This window comes from Prionailurus viverrinus, chromosome E3 (genome assembly GCF_022837055.1).
Source record: "Prionailurus viverrinus isolate Anna chromosome E3, UM_Priviv_1.0, whole genome shotgun sequence".
Taxonomy (NCBI): Eukaryota; Metazoa; Chordata; class Mammalia; order Carnivora; family Felidae; genus Prionailurus; species Prionailurus viverrinus.
This window is the reverse complement of record NC_062576.1, coordinates 19,625,624-19,649,095: the sequence shown is the minus strand read 5'-3', so window position 1 is coordinate 19,649,095 and position 23,472 is coordinate 19,625,624. Positions and strand designations below refer to the sequence as shown.

The 23,472-nt window shown below is 45.5% G+C and overlaps 1 protein-coding gene and 1 non-coding gene across 8 annotated transcripts in view; both read right to left on the bottom strand.

Moving 5' to 3' along the window:
* The window catches only part of XPO6 (exportin 6), a 104,589-nt gene that overhangs the window by 43,658 nt on the left and 37,459 nt on the right, over positions 1 to 23,472 (bottom strand). For 4 of the 7 annotated variants that reach the window (XM_047839391.1, XM_047839392.1, XM_047839394.1 and 1 more), the window contains exons 5-8: positions 19,776 to 19,935; positions 17,734 to 17,829; positions 7,375 to 7,828; positions 3,929 to 4,055 (exon numbers count right to left, since the gene is read on the bottom strand). In XM_047839391.1, the coding sequence (XP_047695347.1) occupies positions 3,929 to 4,055; positions 7,375 to 7,828; positions 17,734 to 17,829; positions 19,776 to 19,935 (837 nt within the window). The remainder of the gene's footprint in view (positions 1 to 3,928; positions 4,056 to 7,374; positions 7,829 to 17,733; positions 17,830 to 19,775; positions 19,936 to 23,472) is intronic. The other 3 variants (XM_047839393.1, XM_047839398.1, XM_047839397.1) reach the window with 1 other exon arrangement.
* Positions 13,316 to 13,507, bottom strand: LOC125154859 (U2 spliceosomal RNA). Its single transcript, XR_007147952.1, has one exon. It is a non-coding gene; the product is annotated as a U2 spliceosomal RNA (small nuclear RNA).

Below are 23,472 nucleotides of genomic sequence, written 5' to 3'. Positions count from 1 at the left end.
ACTGCGCCACCCAGGCGCCCCTGAAAATTTTTTTAAGTAATCTCTATACTCAACACGGGGCTCGAACTCACGACCCTGAGACCAAGAGTCAGATGCTCCGCCAACTGAGCCGGCCAGGCACCCCTCTGAATTTTAGAAACAAAAGGCAAAAATACTGAGTACACTCAAAACCCTCTAGACAAGAGGAAAGAACGTTTTCCAGCTTTGCAGATAATTAAACCATGATAAAGTATGATCACACTGTTAATGACCAGATGAGAACTTAAAACTGTCTCTTGAGGGCACTTCATTTCTTATTCTTAAGTCTTACCCCAAAGAACTCCCCTACCACCGCCAGCTCCTGACCCTGGAGTGCACCCTGCCCATTTACGATAGGCAGCCCAGCCTACAGTAAACTGCGCAGAACACCTTCTAGCTTCCTGCCCCTCCGCCCAATGCTCAAATCTGCTTCTTCCTGGACCTCAAAGGACACTGACTCCCATAGTCCAAGAGCCCATACCCAGAAAGGAAGGGCCTCCAGATGAATGGATAAAGAAGATGTGGTGTGAACGCGCACACGCACACACACACACACACACACGCACACACACACACACACACACACACACACACACACACACACCATGGAGTATTACTCGGCAATCAAAAAGAATGAAATCTTGCCATTTGCAACTACGCGGATGGAACTAGAAGGTATTATTATGCTAAGCAAAATTAGAGAAAGACAAACATCATGTGACTGCACTCATATGAGGAATTTAAGACCCAAAACAGATGAACATAAGGGAAGGGCAGCAAAAATAATATAAAAACAGGGAGGGGGACAAAACACAAGAGACTCTTAAATACAGGGAACAAACAGAGTTGCTGGAGGGGTTGTGGGAGCGGGGATGGGCTAAATGGGGAAGGGGCATAAGGAAGACACCTGTTGGGATGAGCACTGGGCGTTATACATAGGGGATGAATCACTGGAATCTACTCCTGAAATCATTGTTGCGCTGTATGCTAACTCGCTTGGATGTAAATTAAAAAATAAACAAATAAATAATTAAAAAATTTTTTTTAATGTTTTGAAAGAGAAAAAAAAAGAACGGAAGGAAGGAAGGTCCTCATACAGGAGACCAAGAGAGGACAAGGAAGCTCAGCTGACAGTAACCTCGGGTAAAGGACAAAGAAAGAAGCCTGTTGTCTGCTTCATGACCATATTCATTTCTTTTCCCAGTATATACATGTAATATATAAACATACAAAACCACCACTTTGATTTCAATGGAAAACCAACACCTAAAATTCTAGGCAAAGGACCACAGAAGATGAACAGGGGCAAGACTGTGAAGATGCCCACCACAGTCGATCTCCTTAAGTGAGGAAACTGAAATCGAAGGCAATTAAAAAGACTGCTCCAAGGACACAGACCTCATAGAAACAACCAGAGCTCCAACACAGAACTGTTTGTTGGGTTCAAGTCCAAAAAAGTAGGCATAAGACATGCATACTTTAAAACTTGTACTTAGCTTTCTTCTATGTCATATATAAAGGGCAGATAAAAAACTTCACAGGCAGAGCAAACTGCAAAACATTTTCATTCCACTTTCCCCAAGACCCCTTCTTTGTGACCTCAGCACTGGCTCCCCATCTCTTTCATTTCTGCTACACTTACTCTAACGTATCTACTGAATCCTTTCTTCCCGGTCCCCTCCGGGAGGTCTCTGGATCCATCTCGAAACGCTCCTACCCGGAATGCTTCTCTCCCACCCCCTCGCCCTCCCACATCTCATCACCTCTCCCATCCCCTCTTAGGTCTGGTGAACTGAGAGTGCTGTCCTTCCTGCCCTGCACTCACTGGCCCCTCTACCAGACATCCTGATACTTCCTCAACCCTAGTCCTCCTCCACCCCCACCCTCCCTGCTGCACCCAGGAGCGGTTCACCCTCACCCACTGGGGGCGCTTACTTTTATGCGCCGAGTGCCCCCCTGAAAAAGGCTAGCTCACACACCAAACCCTCGCTCCAAATCCCCAACCACACACACACACCCCCCTCCCAGCCTAGGCCCTTGTCTCTCTTCTACCCTCGTGAAGCTACATCATCGGTGGTTTAAACTTCCACGACACGTAAAATCCACAACTTATAAAATCACATGCCTTCCCTGCCCCGGGAACGTCATACCCAGGTTACGCCAGCAGAAAGAGCTACACAGGTACACCCAAAAGCATGTATGAGAACGCCCACTGCAAGAGAATTCATGATCACCAAAAACCGAGCAGCTCATGTCTGCAGTGGGACAGATTTTCAGATAATGACTTACTATAAAGCAATGAAAACAAACTACTGCCACACACACAACACAGGTGAATCTCACAAACATGATGTGGAATGAAAAACCAAGACAAAACAAATATATACTGGAGACATCCACGGAGAGAAGTTCCACAACAGGCAAAAGGAATCTGGGACGTTAAGGTCAAGATTGGGGTGACGCACGGGAAGTGAAGGGGAAGGCACCCAAGGCGGAGCTGGCAGCAATGTTCTACTTCTTGACGAAGGTGGTGGTTACATGGCTGTGTTCATTTTGGGAAAATTCATCAAGCTGTCCACGCGGGATCTATGCGCTTCTCCGAATGGGTGTGATACTTCAATAGAAAACTTATTTTAAAGACACTCACAGAAGGATGAGCGCTGAGTAATGTACAGAACTGTTGAATCACTATATTGTACACTTGAAACTCATATAACACTGCATTAATTATACTGGAATTAAAAAATAAATTACACACACACAAATGCACAAGGGAGAAGACACGACAGAAATGTCTAAAACCAGGCTGATGATGACTGCACCAGTCTATAAGTCTAGTGAACATCACGGAGCTGTACAATCACGATGGGTGAATTTCATGAGATATATAATTCTACCTCAATAAACCATTTAAAATATGTATATAAAGAAAAGACATTGGGCCACCACAAAATGTAAACAAGGCACAAGGACTTTGCTCGTGAGGGTTTATACGCCCAGCTCCTGATACACAAGGAGCTCAAAAAGTATTTGTTGAGGGGCGCCTGGGTGGCGCAGTCGGTTAAGCGTCCGACTTCAGCCAGGTCACGATCTCGCGGTCCGGGAGTTCGAGCCCCGCGTCGGGCTCTGGGCTGATGGCTCGGAGCCTGGAGCCTGCTTCCGATTCTGTGTCTCCCTCTCTCTCTGCCCCTCCCCCGTTCATACTCTGTCTCTCTCTGTCCCAAAAATAAATAAACGTTGAAAAAAAAAAAAATTTAAAAAAAAAAAAAAGTATTTGTTGAATGGGAGCAAAAATCCGATCCGCCAAAAGTTAACTCCTCAGAGCTTCAGTATTTATTTTTTTTATAATATTGGTTTTTTTCAACGTTTATTTATTTAAGAGAGACAGAGAGACAGAGAGTGAGTGGGGGAGGGGCAGAGAGAGACAGGCAGACAAGAGAATCCCAAAGGGCTCAAACCCACAAACCACGAGGATCATGACCTGAACTGAAAAACCAAGAGTCGGACGCTTAACCCACCGAACACCCAGGCGCCCCGAGCTTCATTATTTATCATCTCCCTGTAGGAAGTTTTAGTGCCAGTTACAGAAGGAAAGGCCCTAATTTCAGACTATTTCTATCTTTTGCTTCTCCAACAAAACAGTGGTTAAGAACACAGACTCTAGGAGTTCAAACGCCTGGCCCCACCACTTAACTGTATGACCCTGAGCCGGTTACTCTGCGCCTCAGTTTCTTTATCTGGGAAGTGGAGATGACGATAGTAACACCCACCTCAAAGGGTCATTAGGAAGGACAAACGTGTTAATCTTCACAAAGCCAACACTATACAAACGTCCGGGAAATAAACTACCCTGGAAACAACAAAGCGCGCTTTTTCAGGAGGAAAAGGATGAGCGGTGCCGGTGCTTTACCTGATGAAATGTGTACTTGAACAAAAGCGTCAAAAACTCCACCACAGGGAACTGGGAGTAGGACTCGATTCTTCTCAGGTGGACACTCACGAAGAGCCGCAGGAAGTCAGTAAACTTCTCGACATAGCTAAGTAAGACAAGAAGACGAGAAGAGACGATCAGAAACCCAGCCACCTCCTTAGAAGAGAACTCAAATTCAATCCAAATTTCTCTCAGTACAGAACTACGCAGATTTAAAACAGCTTTTCAGTTAAAAAGATAAAGGCCTGCAACAATTACCTACAGGTCAGGCAACCCTTCATTCCATTACCACCTGAAACATAGCAGAAAAGCAACTTTAATCCTCAGGCACTCTCTACTAAGACATCTTATAAACTAGGGCTCTCGCCGTTTCTAAGTCCTTCATGTTACAACCGATTCAAGAGAAAGAAAGTGATACTAAAAAGTCAAGGGGCAGAGCATGTGCGTCATGTCAATGTGGCAAGTCTGGAAGGCCGGTTGCCTTTGCTAGGAGCCCGAAATATTAACGTGAATGTGCTAAGAACAAAACAAGGCTATACCAAAGGCATGGCATCTGGATATCGTATATGCAGACTTGGAACCTAATGCTCGTGTGTCCCCCCCCCCCCCCCCCCCCCCGCCCTCCGGCTCCCGGCACTCAATAAACGTAAGCACACCCCGATCTACTCAGAAAGTGACTGCAAATATAAGGGAGGGGAAGAAGCTGCCCGAGCTGGACAGGCCTCGGGGACAATTCAGTCTGGCGCTTCACTGTACAGACGAGGCCCAGGGAGATCCAGTGACCCGCCCAAGGTCACTGGGCCAGCTCGTGGCAAAATGAGACTACCGACTACCATCCACTCCCACGCCAGTGCTCTTTCCTTTCACAGCACAGTGGCTCCCCAACTCATGTGTATGTACAATATCATTTCCCAGAGGAGTGTGGGTCCCAGCTGCAAGGATAAGAGACTGTTGTTACTAGATACACAGCACATCATCACTCTCACATGTCACAAACTGTCATTTTAAGCCCCTAAATACCAAAAGGTGATTCGAAAATGAGATGGACGTACCTCCAGAGATCACATTGCGGACACCGATAAAGACTTACTTATGGGCCTTAGTCAAAAATTAAATAATGGCTAAAACCAATTCTGAAAGTCCTAACTGCAAAAAGTTTTGTTTTCTTGTTTTTTGTTTTTTAAAGCAAGGATCTATGCAATAATAATGGGGGAGAAGAAGACAACTACGCAGAAGAGCAAAACTGCCCCATAAATAAAATGTCCCACGTTGTGCCTGGGACCCAGCACCCTGAGGGCGGCCAACCTGCCTGCCTGACCTCCAAACGGCTAGCTAACACACATGTAAACTTTTCTGCAGTTTAAAACAAAAACAAAAACATTAATCTGCTTGATCAGGAGAATGGCCGTCTCTGTGGATCATGGGACCAAAAACTTGAAACACAGTTAAGGCGTTTGAATCAACTGTTTTTAGAGAGAGTCAGGCGTGAAGAGACTTCTCTCGATGCCTTTGACCACAGATACTCAACAGCAGGGGCTCCTTATTCCTCGTTCTGCTTCTAACGTGACAGTCAGAGCCGTCACCCAGTTTACTGCTCTCTAGGAAGATGCACTCAATTCCCTGCCACCCATGAAATAAAGAGAAGCTTGGGTAAATGTCACGCAATCTCGATTTTATTTCACTCTCCAACCCAAGTTTTTGGGCACACAAACAAGGGCCTTTCGGCAGCTAAAACTATAGATTTTATTTCACCTCATTTTCTTTCCCTTGCCCACCTTCTGGTACAGGTGCTAATGAGCAGTTGGAAGTTAGAAACAGGCAGGAAAGGAGAAGAGAAGCAAAGGCCCTGGGGTAAGTAGCCCCTAAACAACCGAGAATGGACTTAGCTGTTTAGAATTAGTGGTCAGGGGCCCAAGAGCCAGGAAGCAAGCACACAGTATTGTTCATGTCACCTTTCTGCTTCCAGGCACCTCTCAGCTTTCACAGGGCAATAGGAAGCATAGGATTAAAATATAAAACCAAAAGCACAGAAGTTACACGTAACAAAATCAGTACATAGGTAACCCACGACGACATCTCTATGCCATCAGTACGTCAGCCATCGCGAACGTTATGCCTCACGTAAAACTCAAAACAACTGATACCTGATGGTCGGTACGAGCGGCTAGACTTTTTTTTAACATATAAAGTGCAGCCTTTCTTAACCAAAGCTAGAAAGGATATGAAATTGTCTGTTTGCATGCCGATGCCTCTGAATTCATACAGAAAGCTATTATAAAATGAAAAAACCAACATATCACCATAAGAGATTATGAGCTCTTTTGCGATTACACAAAGAAAATTTCGCACAAAGCTTGTTTACGATGGACCAAACCAAAACAATCTTAGGCATCTATGTTTTTAACTTTAGAAAACCTTAACAAAGTTGCTAAATTAAAAAGCACTAAAATGGTCTGTAAGCCCTTGACTTTACATTCTGCTACTTACTCTAAGGAAAAGGAAAATGCCTTAACTCTACGCAGCTTAATAGCAAAAAGCAAGCCAAGGAAAGTGGATTAACATATTAACAACATTTGCTGCCCAGCGCTCTAGAAGAATTTTCTAACTCAATACAATGTATCTTCCTGGAAGTTTCTGAACAGTCAACATGATGCTTTTATATGTAAGTTTCTAATTTGCTCTCTTGCTTTTACACAGCAGTAGCCAGCGTCACATCGATGAAAGCTCTAAGACAGATAAATGACATCGTCTGGAGGGAGATACGTGAGACCACGCCTCAGGGTACCGTGACAGCGTCATCTGTGTGAGTACTTCAGAAGGAAAAGCGAGGTAATTTTCAGCTCCATTCAAGGGGAGGGTCACAAAGAAACACGGTGTGTGCCACGCTAAGACGTGCCCATATTCCCATCTCTTGCTTTTGATGGAAATGTGCCGTGTGTGTAAAACTCACAGTAACAACGACATGCCTACACGCTGCACGATGTGCACTGGGGGAAAGTCACGGAGTCAAAACTGACAAGCAACGTCAAGTGAAAAGGGGGGATTAGAACTCCTGTACCTCCGCGGCCTCCTCCCACGTTCCTGGCTACGCACGAGCAGCAGACTCGGCTCCTGCGCCACTCAGACCTGCAGGCGAATCGTGAGGACGAAGGGAGGGGGTGGAAGGGAGGACAGGAGACAGACGGGGGAAAAGACAACAAACCTGCACAATTCACAGTCACTTTCCAAACGTGGCTCGCTCCCCTCTACCACCCTAGCCCTTCCAGCTAAGCTCAGACTTACTGGTACACACCTACCTGTCCGTTCCTCATCAGGAGCCCCAAATTCTGAAACCAAAGAGGATTACAGACACCATGCGGCACAACACGGTAAACGGTCAAGGCCCCTTCTTAGGGCGCGGCCGGTTCCACACCCGTGTTCATTACCTCTCATCGAGTTCTTCTAGCCTGCTCTTCACCGTGTGGGCATTGTTATCCTTGGTGATTTTCTGCAGGAGGTAGAAAGTCTGCTGGAACATACGCAGTAAATACTCTTCGAATTCCATAGGCACACAGTTCTTGGACATGAGTTCATTGATGCAGGACATGGCCAGGACCCCAAGACGGCCACGCTCCTGACCCAACACACAGTTCTGGCTGCTGCCGTTAACTGATGCCATCTTTCTGGCCCGGACGTCACAGCCAAAGCGCGCAAAGTGGAAGATGGTGGTTAGGAGGGACGGGGTGATGCTGGCAGACAGAGGAATCCAACTGAAGAGATGGGCCAGGCACTCCAAGGCCAGGGAACACATATACTCACTCTCCGCATCAAGGATGGGGATTGGCTGGTTCAACAGTTTGGCTGAACTAGGACTCTGCAGCAGGTTACTCAGTAAGTCACCTGGAAATACACAAAGGTTTTAACAACCACCCTACCAAGTCTCTTACAAACCAATTTAAGCACAACAAAGAGAAAACAAAAGCCACCTTTCACCAAGCTACACATTAAAGATACCTGCAGAAACGTAAAATAATGCCACTGAGGAAACTTTCGTTTGCTTTGGAGAATGCATCTTTCGTTAAAATACATTCTTTGTTCGTATGTAGAGTTCATCACAGTCCTTTTTAAATGAATTAATGTAAATTTCCTCAGTGTTATGTCAACAGATACAACCCACAAAGCTCTTTGAGGACCATGGCGACTTTTAGGAGTAAAGCCATCCTGGGTGGCAGGGTGGGCAAAACGGGTGAAGGGGGTCAAGAAATACAAACTTCCAGTTAGAAGATACAGAAGCCCTGGGGACACAATGTACGGTGGTGACTACGGTTAGTTAACGAGACCGTACCGTACATTTGAAAGTTGCTAGGGGAGTGAATTTTAAAAGTTCCCATAAGAAAGACAATTTTTAATCGTGTGTGGTAATGGATATTAACTCCACTTTCCGTTGCCATCAGTTTGCAATACATACACCATGACGTTGTACCCCTGGAGCTACAGTGTTATAGGTCAATTATATTTCAATTAAATAAGGGGGTCCAGAGACTAAAACGCTGAGAACTACTGCGCTGCTCGAGGTAAGTCTGTGGACCTGTATCGTCAGCACATCTGGCAGCTTGTCAGAAATATAAATTCTCAGGCCCCGCCCACACGTGCTGCTGGGGATCCTGGAGGCGTGTGGTCGAGACACGGGTTTTTACATACTTTCCAAGAAGTGATTCTTGCGCATGCTTAATTTTTTTAGTTTTTTTTTTAAGTTTTTATTTTAATCACCTGGCACTCATCACAAGCGTGCTCCTTAATCCCCGTCACCTATCTCACCCACCCCCCACCTCCCCTCTGGTTACCATCGGTTTGTTCTCTACAGTTAAGAGTCTCTTTCTTAGTTTGTCTCTTTTTCTCCTTTTCTCATTTGCTTTACTTCTTTAATTCCATATATGACTGAAATCATACGGTATTTGTCCTCCTCGGACTTGTTTCACATAGCATAATACCTCTAGCTCCATCCATAAAGGTCATTGCAAATGGCAAGATGTCATTCTTCTGTGTGTGTGTGTGTGTGTGTGTGTGTGTGTGTGTGTGTGTGTGTGTGTTTAATGGCCGAACAATATTCTATTGAATAGACATACCGCATCTTCTTTATCCATTCATCAACTGATGGGACACTTGGGCTGCTTCCATATCTTGGCTATTACAAATAGTGCAGCTATAAACATAAAAGTGCACGTATCCCTCTGAATTGGTGTTTTTGTAATTCATCGGGTAAATACTCAGTAGTGCTGCTGGGTCCTGGAGTAGTTCTTTTTTTAACTTTCTGAGGAACCTCCAACAGGCTTCATTTTTGAGAAGCATGAGACTAACGGAAAGCACGCAAGACGAAATGGGGATTGCAAAAAAAAGGTATCATGATTTTAGAGAAGACGGACATTCAAAGCTATAACAAGAAGAAAACTTTCCTGAAAAAAAGACGTGCATATACAAAATAAAGGGGCTTATTCTGCCTCAAGAAGAAATGATAAAGACTAAGAATCTTAGGAATAAGGAAGGAACGTAGGCAGCAAAAGCACAAGCACAGAAGATAAAACACCACACTCAGACTTCTCCACAGTCACGCAAGAAACCAGACAGCAGTGGTAGAGTACCCACAAGTTCTGAGGCAGAAAATGACTTAACCCAAAGCTCTCCTTTGAGTACGAAGGAAGGGGACATTTTCTCAAACACAAAAACTCAGGTAACATACCGCCCACGGCCTCTTAAGGAGGATCCTGTTCGTGAAACCATGCAAATAAAGCAATAAACAAAAACGCAGAATTAAGGAATGGAGCAGCTGTGGCAAGGGGACTACAGCAAGCTTGAATTAAATATAGAATCAAGACTAAACACATGTAGGAATCACAGAGGGTGTGCTGCCTAACTCCCTCTTCTTTCACAAGCACGTTGTCTCAAAACATATGGGCTAGGATTAAAACATGTAGTAAGAAAATGGTTTTCATAATCTTTTTTTTTTTTCCTCTTAACCCTAGAGGGGTCTTTTACAAACTAATATTCCTGTGGCAAAACCACCCCAAGGTCAGGAATTCCCTTACGGTTAATACTTCCCATTCAACTCGGGTAAAACTACAATTTGTTGCTATGAAAAATAAAAACTACGGCACCTGGATGGCTCAGTCAGGAGAGTATGTGACTCTTGACCTTGGGGTCGTGAGTTCAACCCCGTGTTGGGTAGAGACACTACTTAAAAATAAAATCTTTAAAAACATTAAAATGTATGATATGATGCCACTTTGTCTTTTTATTTAGCTTAACCTCTCTGTACCTATATAGAGAGAGGCATCTGGAATGACGTTATTTCTGGATGGTGGAATAGTGGCTAAATCTTTACACTGTATTTTGTGCTTTACAGAAACAATTCTCAAACATGTTGATCCCAGAACTTTTTTACACTCTTTAAGAATTATTGAGGGGGCGCCTGGGTGGTTCAGTCGGTTAAGCATCCGACTTCGGCTCAGGTCATGATCTCACAGTCCGTGAGTTCGAGCCCCGCGTCGGGCTCTGTACTGTCAGTTCAGAGCCTGGAGCCTGCTACGGATTCTGTGTCTCCTTCTCTCTCTGCCCCTCCCCCCCACTCACACTCTTTCTCTATCAAAAAATGAATAAACGTTAAAAAAACATTAAAAAAAATAAAAAAGAATTATTGAGGATGCAGGGGTGCCTGCGTGGCTCAGTCAGCTAGCTGAGCATCCAACTTTGGCTCAGATCATGACCTTGTAGTTCGGGAGTTCAAGCCCCGCATCAGGGTCTCTGCTCTCCACACAGAGCCCGCTTTGGATCCTCTGCCCTCCCCCCCTCCCCCGGCCCCCACCCTCTCAAAAATAAATAGGGGCACCTGGGTGGCTCAGTTGGTTAAGCGTCCAACTTTATAGCTCAGGTCATGATCTTGCAGTCTGTGAGTTCGAGCCCCTCATCAGGCTCTGCACTAACAGCTCAGAGCCTGGAGCCTGCTTCAGATTCTCTATCTCCCTCTCTCTCTGCCCCTCCCCTGCTCACTCTCTCTCTCTCTCTCTCAAAGAAGATAAACATTAAATTCTTTTTTAAATTTTTTTAAATAAATAAATAAATAAATAAACAAACAAACAAACATTAAAAGAAAAAATTATTGAGGATGCCAAAGAACTTCTATGCGGGTTATTTCTATTGATATTCATCACACAGAATTTAAAACTGACGTTTTCAAATACTGTATTTTAAATATTCATTTAATAATATTAAACCCATTACATGTTAGCATAAAATATTTTTAAGTGATAAAGTGTACTTTGCCATCAAAAAATAAGTGAGAAGAGTAGCACCGTTTGTACATTTTTGGAAATCTCTCTAATGTCTGTCTGGCTTAAAAAAAGATCGCTAGACTCTCTCATCTGCTTCAATCTGTTGCAATATGCTATTTTCACTGAAGTATATGAAAAAAACAGCTTCACAGAGATACACAATTGAAAAAGAAAGCAGCTCTTCGGCGGCCTTTCTGGGTAACTGCAGCTATTCTCCAGTATTAAACTTTCACTTTAAATTTCTTAAAGGTTAACTGCAATGTGGGATCTGATTGAGTTCTATCCAGTATACTCATGAGAGCATGCGTAAAAATGACAAACAACATGGGATCCCCGGGTGGCTCAGGCGCTGGAGCGTGTGACTTCAGCTCAGGCCTGGATCTCACAGTTCGTGAGTTCGAGCCCTGCGTCGAGCTCTCTGTTGTCAGTGCAGGGCCTCTGATTCCCTCTCTTTCTGCACCTCCTCCACTTGCACTCTCTCCCTCAAAAATAAACACTTAAAAAAAATGTCACAGTATTTTTATGAACATATATTTGATCTTTGGGACGTCTGAAAGGGCTTGGGGGACTTCCAGGGACCCCCAGACCTACTGAAAACTGCTACCTTAATACTAATGTCGAATGAATACGAACGGATTAATCTTTCTCGGCCTCATCTCCTCTGCCAGTAACATGAGGATTTTGTGATTTATTAATAAGGGGTTTAATTTCTACTGTTAAAAGTAGATTAACAAGTGGGGCACCTTGCTGGCTCAGTCGGTGGAGCATGCAACTCTTTTGATCTCAGGGTCGTGAGCTCAATCAAGCCCCACCTTGGGCAGGGAGCCTATTCAAAAGCAGGCAGATTAAAAATCTGTCCCCTGCCATTTTATCTGGTAGGGTGTTCAGTGGTCTCTGCTCTGAAAGAGCTGCATTTAGTACTAGGTAAGACGCATCATGATCTCAGCTGCCCACACTGATCATCAGAGGACCTGGTTTCAAAGAAGAACGCAAGAAGGATGTTCAAGTACAATCTAGGCATATTTCAGTTTGTTGCTGGATTAATAAGGCTGATTTCTGGAATTGTTGTGGTGGCTGTCCACCTGAGTCATATGTTCAACTTTCTCTCTTTCAAAGATAGTAACTGTTGGGGCGCCTGGGTGGCGCAGTCGGTTAAGCGTCCGACTTCAGCCAGGTCACGATCTTGCGGCCCGTGAGTTCGAGCCCCGCGTCGGGCTCTGGGCTGATGGCTCGGAGCCTGGATCCTGTTTCCGATTCTGTGTCTCCCTCTCTCTCTGCCCCTCTCCCGTTCATGCTCTGTCTCTCTCTGTCCCAAAAATAAATAAAAACGTGGAAAAAAAAAAAAAAAAAAAAAAAAAAAGATAGTAACTGTTTCTGGTGTCGCTCTTCTCGTCATTCATGGACTGGGGCCATTTATGAAAGATGTTGGTGTTAGAGGAAACCACCACCACCCAACTAGAAGGATTAACGGGGCAAATAATTAACCAGGATCAAATGGACACTTAACCAACAGATACCACCTATGTTCTATTAGACCTGGACATCTTTGGGCCCTTGGACCTTTTAAATCTCTTGAGCATTTTTAATTAGAAATAAATCCTGGCTTTAAAAACGAAAGCAAAACGAAAAAGTTGTCTCTCTACGCTTTAGCTCAGAAGAATTTTTCCAGACGAGGATTGCCAAAGGGGGAAAAAGCAAAACAACAACAATAATTATGTAAGAACAGCCACCATTTAATGTGTTATTATTTGCTTAGTGCTGCATTAAGCACTTTACATACATATTCTCATTTCATGTCCACTGCTCTAAGGTAGATATTATTATCTGCATTTACAAAACTGTTAGAATAAGACCCAGATAGATTAAGTGTTTGCCCCGTGTTCCTCAGCTCCTAAGAAGTACAGCTGAAACGGAAACCCAGGTCTGGCCCCTAAGCCTGTGCTCCTTCCCAGAAAGCAGACCCACTGGAAGGATCAGGCAGCCAGGCAAAGCGATAAGAAAGCATATGTATGCTCTAAAGTCCTAATTAAAAGAGCGTGCGCACCAGGGCCACAACTGTAGAAAGACATAAACCCAAGGGCAAATCCTGAATGGGATTATGCAAAATTCTTTAAGTGTGAAAGATGAACTATGATTTTTGCCCCTCAAAACAAGAATCTTTTAAGGTTGTTCTCAATGAAAATGATTTTATTCAACTTTAAACTGATACAAACAGATACTACACTTGATCTTAGCCAAAAGGCTGAGAAGTGATGATTTTATTCGACTTTAAATATTTCAAAGTATTTTAGTAGACTACAAAGAGCTTTTCAAAAACTGTATATTTTTTTAATTTTTGTTGCTGTTGTTGTTGTTGATAGAGCAAGCAGGGGAGAGGCAGAGAGGGAGACAGAGGACATGTACTGTCAGCACAGAGCCCAATGAGGGGCTCAAACCCACAAACCACAAGATCATGACCTGAGCCACCCAGCAGCCCCTCAAAAATTGTATTTTAAACAAAGGGGAAGGAATTACCACAGAACAGACACTGCTTCATGCTGCATTTCCAATGCAAACTTCAGAGAGCCTGACAAGCTACCTATGCAACAGGGTAACATCTTGGTTGTAGAGCCTGTGAACGACCGGCTTCTCTGAATCAGGCCAGGCTCTGGCAGCAATGTGCAGCATCCCTGCCGAGAGGTGCCTGGACGACTCTGGTGCATTTACTCACTTGGAAGTAACCCAGACAGGTCAGGCATTCATGCAAAGATCCCCTGGGCTTTTTTACTTTTTTATTTCTTTAAATGTCGTGTTTTCTATTCAGTTCTACGTTTTCTAATCCAGGGTTTCTCGACCTCCGCACTACTGACATTCGGGGCTGGATAATTCGTTATTGTTCTGAGCGTCATAGGATATCTAGCAACACCCCTGGCTTCCACTCATCAGATGCCAGCAGTACCCTCTCCTCTCTTACGCTAGCCAAAATACTTCTCATGTTGCCAGCCAGATATCCCCTGCAGGGCAAAATCACTCCCCACTGAGAACCAGGGATCTCACTGCAGCCTCAGTCCAGCGAAGTGGGGAGAAATTCCAGTCAAGGAGCCCTTAGGCTAAGAAAATGAGATCACAGGAGTTGAGTGACCCTCCCGAGAGACATCTTCCTCTAAGCAGCTTATAAGGGAACACGTGACAAGATTTCCAAGTGCACAAAGATCTGCAATCTGCAAAGTGTGGGAGAAAACAGGAAGGCATAAACTGGTCCCCACCATCTGAGCTCTCTAAGGTACCTGCACCCTGGACTCTTGCCATCACTGGTATCCGCACAGACCCACACTGGACAGTACACATCACGCCGATGAAAGGTACGGTCTCAAGTTTTATTGCAGAACGGCGAAAGCTAACTCGGAGCTGCAGTATTTACACCATTTCATTTTGTTCCCCGCTTCCCCCACCCCATCTGTCCAGGCAAAGAGAGGGGAGGACGAGCAGAGGCTCTGAAAGCGGGAGGGCTGAGGCTGCCCGGGCGCAGCAGGAAGCCGCAGCCCCAGCGTGTGGAGGGCACGGTCACGTTCCGTCCTCAGAGTCCTCAGAGCACTGCTCCTCCTCCTCCTCCTCCTCCTCCTCTCCTGCTCCTCTCACAGCCCAGGACGGCCGCAGTACAGGAAGGCGCCCAGCAGATGCGCCCAGCGGATGCGGGGTAGCCATGCGGGGTAGCCGGGGCTCTGAACCAGGGGGAGGGGGAGGCAGAGAGACGTGGGGCGAGCGGCCGAGAAGGCAAACTTCGGCCGAAGACCGGGCGCCGAGGCCGCCCCTGCTCCACCACTTACTGGTGACGTGATTTCCCCCATGAGCCCCAGTTTCCTCGTTCGTAAACGAGAGATGAAACCGTCATCTACTTCACAGGATTCTGGTGTAATGAGGCAAGTTTCAAAGATAAGGCAACAATTTGAGGAACTATTCTGAGAAGCAGACCGCAAGCACCCTTCAAAGCTTTTTCTATCTCCAGACTGCCAGAGTAGCCACCGCAGGGACTCGTCCGCGGGCTTTGTTCTTTGAAAATGATCAGACAAAAAATGATGTTACCAGAAAGTATGCGGGGGGGGGGGGGGGGGGGGGACTCCCCACCGCGGAGGGATTCGGGGTTCCAGCAGGGATTGCCGATTAAATAAAGGTTGGGTGGGGTGGGTATAGGAATTATCTGCTTTACCCACTGGGCTCTAAGGTTGCTCAGAATAATTTTTGTCCCTAACAGCAAGTTTATTAGGTCAATAAAGCTCAACAACTTTTTAGAAATTTTACTGCTTAACTTGGTGTCTTAAGTGCACAAAGGCAGTTGAGCAAAACCATCAAAATAAATGTTAATTAAATCCTCAGCATCATCCAAATAATGGAACAAGATCCAACAGCTTCACTTGCAGCTGTCAGAGAAAAAGGCATGTCAAATGAACATGCAATCCTGTATTTTTTTTAATGTTTCATTTTTGAGAGAGAGAGAGAGCGCAAGCGCAAGAGAACATGAGCAGGAGAGGGACAGAGAATCCAGAGCAGGCTCTGTGCTGCCAGCAGCGAGCCCAACACGGGGCTCAAACTCACAGACTGTGAGATCGTGTCCTAAGCTGAAGTTGGACGTTCAACTGACTGGACCACCCAGGTGCCCCCTATTTTTTTTTTTTTAAGGGGAAGTATACCAGCTTGCTTAACTTCCCAGGCTCCAAACAGTCTCCATTTGTTTTGTTCTTTTTCAAATACTAAAATTCAAGACTTCAAAAATGTCTTAATACTGTCTAAGAGGCAAGTCTCAAGAAATACACACCACATTTTTAGGTTTTGTTTATATGGAAATGTCAAGTTGGTTCATACTGTATTTTACCTAGCCTCATAAACAAAACTTAGGCAACACAGAAAAGAGGCAAGAATATATTTTTGATTTGTATCATCTGATATTCCCCAACCTGGCCTCCAGGAAAATAAGTCTATCAAAGCATAAACTGAGTTCGCTCAGAACATGTAGCTGAACAAAGCCAACTAAAACATACCACTTTGGGCACTGGAAAATGATCTCAGAAAAACAAGTTTTACTAGAGTAAACTGCTAACTGAAACTGGATGCTAAGCCAGTATTCAACCACCTAAAACCAAATCCAATTCAACAGAACTAATCTTTGCAAGCTACTATTTAAACGAAATGACATATTCTAAGATCAGCTAACCTGCAAGAGATTCCAAAGTGTACCCTCATGAAAGCAAGGCTCTGCCTCATTTGCAGTTTTTCCTTTAATCATCACGTATTGCAAAATTTAAATCTGCTAAGTCATCTCAAATATCCATGTTGAAAATGAAAGTCTGCCACCAAGTACAAATAAAGTTCAAATCCCTGTTGGCTTTTAAAACACTCTAAAGCTCTGTAATAGTGTTTCATCTAAGAAGTCTGACAAGTGGCTAACAGTTTTTAATCCAAGTATGACAAATGGAATTTGGAATAAATTGGTAGACTATGAGCAGTCCTCAAAACGTCATGCTGTATTTTCAGCTCTGCGAGAATTTCAGCTTCCACACACTAACAACAACAGGCTACATGAAACAGCTCGGGCTTAGAGGTGTCTGATTTCAACAGCCCATTTCCTGGGGTAAAGGAGAAAGATAGAGAAATATTTCCCCTCAGCCATACCAACCAACCTTTACAGCAGAGGAAGCAACAATATGCAATTCACAGGATGGACTCTCCTTGAAAAGCACCTGTGATCACTTAGTGTAAACACAAGCATTCAGAAACGAAAAGTTTCTGCTCAGACACAATTTCCTCTTTCTATCCTTGAAGTTGCCATTTTTAGGCGAACTGCACTCACTTCTGAAAGACTGATTAATGTAACTGTGGATAATCAGCCTCCAGTAAACCACTTAGTGACACTGTAAATATAGCCATGCTTTATCAAATTATTCTGAACTGATCTAAGTTGATGGTGATGTGATTACTGCACACTGGCCCCATCTTCCCCGAGCCCCGAAGGGAAGAAAGCATTCCACATCCTCTTCTCCCGTGTGTCGTGCCAACCCCCCTACCCCCCCCCCCCCCCCCCCGGCTTCAGGAAGCCAACCAGCTCCTCGGACCTTGACCCCTGCATAACTGCAAAGCAGACCTTTCAGGCCCACGGGCTCATGCCAACGTGAGCATGAGCAATACAGCCATGAAATCTGAGAAAAAGCAAAAAACAAACCAGGAGGGACAACACAGTTATAAGCTGAAGGGAACGGAAGCAGATGACAGAACATCAAAGGTGCCATTTTTCTGATGGGTAAGGAAGAAACAATGTATGTTGTTCAAAACGTTACATTAAGGAAGTACAAGTACTTACAAAGAACCAAGTAGAGGTACCTACTCAGAAAACATGGGCAGAGAGGCCAAAAAGTGATGAAGGAAAAATCAGCATCTGTATCTGGCATAGATAAGCAATCGCTACCCCATCGAGCCCCCCAAGTGCATTTAAAAAGAGGAACAGCATACGTGGTGGGCAGACCGTACCACTTTCTCCTGAGGTCGGGGATGGTGGTGGGGTGGCAGCAGTGACACTGTGCTTGTCCCAGACGGTCTCCAAGATACCTAGCGAGGAAGGAGAAATGGAGTTTAAGAGAGAAATGAAGTCTAACCTATGAAAGTCAGATTTAAAAACAGATCTGATCCCTTCGATCAAACGTCAGTATTTAAACCTCCCTCTCCCCACCGTAGGTCCAACTAGACACTCCCGGACACCACCACCTGGATGTCCTAAACTCAATTCATCTTCCCCCACAAATCTGCCACTGCTTCTCTTCCGCCCCTCCCCCAGCCAACAGCGCCACCCACCCATGGAACATGGCTTCCCTCAGGCCTCTGCTCTCCCACCTGGCCTCACCCCCACCTCCATACAAAGGCTGCGCACGCTCAACAGGGTGCTACCCCTTCCACACCAACTTCTGACCTGCTCTCCTCCTGGCAACCCAAGCTGGACCTTTCTACCAGGCTGCTGCCTGTCCATCCCTCAGAGCTCCACCCAGCCGCCATCGTCCCCAGGAAGTCTCGTCTGCTCAGTTCTGCCTGTGAGTAAAACACACCTCTACTACACTCTTAACACACTGGCTTTAGCTGTCTTTCTCCCCAACTCAAGTACCCCTCATTAGAGACAGGGACTGTGTTTTATTCCTCTCTGTACCTCTTTATGGAACCTACTGCATAAGATGATCAGCTGTAAAAGCTTTTGAAAGTATGGTGTTTTCAAAACATTTAATATTATAACATGGATGGGCTTTGAAGTATCCCACTAAGAAGGCCACATAGTGTATGATTTTTTTTTTTTTTTTAAACGAAAAGGCCAAATAGGAAAATCCATAGAGATGAACAGATTAGTGGTTGCCAGGGGTTGGAGGGGGAAAGGGCAGTAATGAAAGTGTTCTGGAATTAGATCGCGTGATCGTTGCACAACCTTGTGAATGTATTAAAAACCGAGTTGTGACACCGTCAGATGGTGGATTTGACGCTACGTGAATTAACCCCAACTGAAAAAATTTTAACGTCTTCACGGCAGGACACAGAGATATCAGACATGATCCTTAACTATAGAAATAGAACATCTAGTTGGGGGCATCACTGAACGTGCTCTGAATGAACAAATGCTCTGAGGTGTGGGTCTCCCCTAGGGACGTGGGGAAGGACACGGGGCAAACGACAAGTTTACTTTTGATCGGGCATTCTCAACCGATTTTAAGTGACCACTGCATGCCCAGCACTTTTGTAACACAGACAAAAGAAGCAAGTTCCTAGAGATCCGAGAGGAAGTCTGGGCAGAGGAGCTGCAGATAAAAACTGTTTTTTTCTTTTTTTTTTTCTTTTTTTTCTTTTTGCACTGCGGCATTCCTTCAAGCAGCAAGCGGGCCCCCGGCGCCTCAAGGGCCCCGAGACTAGGGCTGCACCTGCTCCTCGTACAAGCAAGCGGCAGGGCCCTGGCGAGCCAGCGTGCTCCACCCCGGTCCCACCTTCCTGTCTCGTTGTGCGGTTTGCTTTTGCTTTCTGTTTATTCTTACTCCTCGCACACGGTTACGAGGCTCTGATAAAACAGACAAGATGACGAGCAAAATGCTACTTACAACCACGACCAGGCGCACGGGGTGCGGATGCCACATCTGGTCTCACCTCCCTGAGCGGATTTTGAAATTTCCCCATCCCTCCTCCTCCAACTTCTCCTGATCTTATATTCAAATTATTTTACATGAAGTGCTCGCCACCCACCTTACTGAGAATGCAGCGCTTGGCATTTCGATCACATTCCCATGACCTGATCTCTACCTCATTAACGACAGTGACAGTGAGGACCGATTCATAAAGACAGTAAAAACAAGTAGGTTACGAGCATCTGGGGAGGTCCTACCACGTGCTGGACACGGGGCTCAGTGCTGATGGCACACGCCACCACCACATTCTTTGTTTTTCAACTCGGCCACAGTCACAAGCAAAACTGCTCGAAAGTGCAGAGCGCCACCGCCAGTGTCCCTTGCCTCCACCGAACGGCTCACCTGTCAGCAGCCCGAGCACAGTCTGCACCTGGTCCAGCAGCAGCTTCCGCAGCTCCTCCTTCCGGGCCACGCTGAGGTCCTCACGGGGACAAGCCAGCTCTTCTGAAGTCGTCTTCAACATGATCAGCCCGAGGGGGGTTGTCACGGGGGACTGGATCAACTGCAGGGAAGAAGAAGTTCTGAGCAGACTGTCCAGCCGATGGAAGGACGAGGAGGACCACGAAACATTAAACCCGTGAGTCCCTCCATGCGTTTAATTTCACAGGAACGGGCCGCGTAAATCAGTGCTTCAGAGTGCATTTCTGTACGTTTTTTACTGATTCAAGGTACGTTCTCGTTTTATTCTAAAGACAAGACTCGAACCATGAACACAATGCTCTTTTACACCTAACACGACGATTTTTCTACATGTCCAGATTCCCAACAAAGCCCTGGTCCCTTTGCCCAGATTCGTGTATTGGCAACAAGGAAATGTGTGTTATCTTTTCAACATTCAGGGGTTAAATCAATGTTACGTTTCTAAGCTCTGCGTGCTCCATGCAAGTTCAAGATTAAACGCGTGGCAGAACAGAAACATGCATAATGAGGGCTACGGTTATAATTTTGCAAATACCTACATAGAGATTTGAGTTATTTTTCTACCACCTACAACATCCACTACACTGTACTGGTCGCCTTAAGAGACAGAAAGAAAGGTACACCTTCAACAGCATTAACACTATTCATGTCTCTCTAGTCAATTTCTCAAAAATTCAGTGTTACTCACTAATTCAAGTTACTTTTTAGTTTCCAGAAATGGTAAAAGCAAGCTGCCACGAAAATTCTGTGCAGTTCTATGCTACAATCTATACAAGAGTACGTACACGATTGAAGGAACACTTGACCATCTTCTTTGATCACAATGAACTTTAAAAATCCCTCATTCTCTGATACAAATTAAGTTGTTTATTTATTCAGTCCACAAAAATCAGAGAAGAGGAGGGCACCAGGAACTGCAGCCGGACAGGATAGAACCCACCTTCTCCGCTTCAAGCAATACAGGGCACCTGCCTTTCCCTTGCAAACAGCTCTCCCCTCTGAAGACTAAGGCAACGCTCATCCCAAAGAGCAGGAAATTCAGGGAACTGAGGATAAATTCAACTGTCGTTGGGAGCAGCGTGATGTAAGACAAGTGGCAATAAAGGGCATGCTGAAACTGCTCTTATTAAATCAATTATCTTGGACACTGAAACTTCAGATACAGCCTCCACAAGTTTTCTCTTCTTTTTGTCCAAGTTTGGGCTACTTCTAACAACGTAAAAGAAAACGCAGCAGGAGGAACAGGAAATCCCTGAAGCAACTTTTCTTTACTGACCCTTCATAAGCATCTCTTCCCATCCGGAGGCCTGTGGGTTATCAATCTGTACTTTAAAGATTCCCATTACTTCCCCCTCTTTCACTCCCGTCTTTCTCCTCTACCTCTTTCTGTGTCTATTTTCCCCCACAGCCCTCATTCTTACTCTCTCGGCTGGGAATGCTTCGTATTACCGACTCTTCCAATTTGGCAGTAAATTTTTCCTGTAGGTGTGAGATGCTCTGTGCTCCCGTAGGAAAAAAAAATCCTACGCTATGGAAAATGTATCCAAAGCCCTCCCTTCTCTCATCATTTGGAAAAAGGGGAGACAGTCAAAAAGCCAACTGAAAATGAAAGTGATTCTTTCCTGAAAGAACAGCCTGATCAGGGGTGCCTGGGTGGCTCAGTCGGTTACGTGTCTGACTTCGGCTCAGGTCATGATCTCGCGGTCCGTGGGTTCGAGCCCCATGTCGGGCTCTGTGTTGACAGCTCAGAGCCTGGAGCCTGTTTCGGATTCTGTGTCTCCCTCTTTCTCTGACCCTCCCCTGTTCAGGCTCTCTCTCTGTGTCTCAAAAATAAACATTAAAAAAAAAAAAAAAAAAACAGCCTGATCAAATATTTTTCTGCTCACCAGCTTTGTGTCCAAAAAGCTTGTTTGTAAACTAGCATTTCTCTCGACCATCTTCACATATATAATTTAATCTTGTAACATTGGTAATTCTCTGCAATTTACTTTAACAGAAAATAAGCACTTTTAGGTTGAAGATCAAGTTCAGATCCTTTTTTCCCCCCTCAAGTTCAGGCACTTAGCGTGAGCTTCTGAAAAGGCTCAATGATTTTTATTACACCACCCAACCAGAAAAGAAATGGTCATTTTTTTCCTATGCTGCTTACCCCTTAATTACCTGGTGCCGGGCACAATGTGACCACAGGTTGAGCTCAGGAGATTTCAGGAATCTGAAGAACAGACTCTACAAAGCTGTGATATTTGGCCTAGTGTATGGGTGGGAGGTGGAGGGCAGAGTGGGGGCGACAGAGGTCAGTTTCAGCTTCAGCTATTTCCTTTTCCAGGAGCCTAGAAAGGGCAAAGCCAGCACAGAGAACCCCAAGAATCCCGCTGGGGCCCCAAATCAACTCCTCTCTGCCTGGTGTGGTGGTCACCACAACGATGGCATGAACTGCATAGAGGTCCACCAAACTGTCAGTTAAAAAACAAAACAACAACCACAAAACAACGATGCACCCCAGACAGCAAGCGGACCGTGAGGGAACTGAGCCCGAAAAAAACCTCTTAGAGATGGCTTATTCAAAGGATCGGAGGATGGTGAGGACGGTTCCAGAAGCGGGCAGCTCTCTACCTGAAGAAAAGCTTGCTTTATTATCACTACCAGACACGTCTGCAGCGGAGCACCATTATTCTTGACCTGGCTTTCACGCCACTGACTGCTTCGGACGGATAAATGAGAAGAAGCAGAGCTTCTTTTAGTTACTACACGTGGAAGGATTCGAGAGATCACTTACTCCAATCCTCTCGTTTTACAGAGAAGGAAGAGGAGGCTCCCGGAAGCAGAAGGAGCGGCGAAACCCAGAGATGATTTGCGACAACGGACGCAGACCCCACACCCGCTTGCCCCCTCCGCTGCCCTTTCCGCTGTGGGGCGTTCCAAAGTCACAAAGGCTGCATGAGGTAAACGGAGTCATTTTTGAAGGGGTGCAAAGAGGGAAGTGGTAGAGAACAGAGGGCAACAACTAGCCTTTCTAAACCTCCCTGAGCACTTCGCCTAAAAAACGCTCTTCCAGACGGTCATGTGTTACCATTAATCATATTTCAAGGGTTGACAGGAAATCTGTTCTCCATCGAAAGGAGTGATCCCAGCCGGGTGGGAACACGGCTCCCCCGACTGCTACCGGCAGGACCGGGGGCCTCCGGCTCACAGTCCACTGCCGCTTCTCACGAGGCCTGCCACTAACCGACCCAGGAACGCAGTCTCCCTCCAGGGAGGCCGTGGAGAGTGACCACAACTGTCCGCATCTTGGAGTGAAGGCAAATATACCACAGAGAGCCAGCAAAACCTCTCCCCTCGTGTCCTACCCCTTCGGGCCCGCCGGCCTCCTTGCCATTCTTCAGGGTCCCTGCACCTACTGTTCCCTCTCCCTCCAACACTGTTCCCCTAGATACCCACATGGCTCACTCCATCACTTCCACTCAGGCTTCTACTCGAATGGCTGCTCCTCAAAAAAAGCCTTCTCATCACGCCGTCTAGACAACACCCCCGACGCTCTCTTTCTCCTTGCCTTGGATTTAATTTTCTTCATAACACTTAGAAGCACCTATAAGTCTATTTGTTTATTGTTTACGGATGT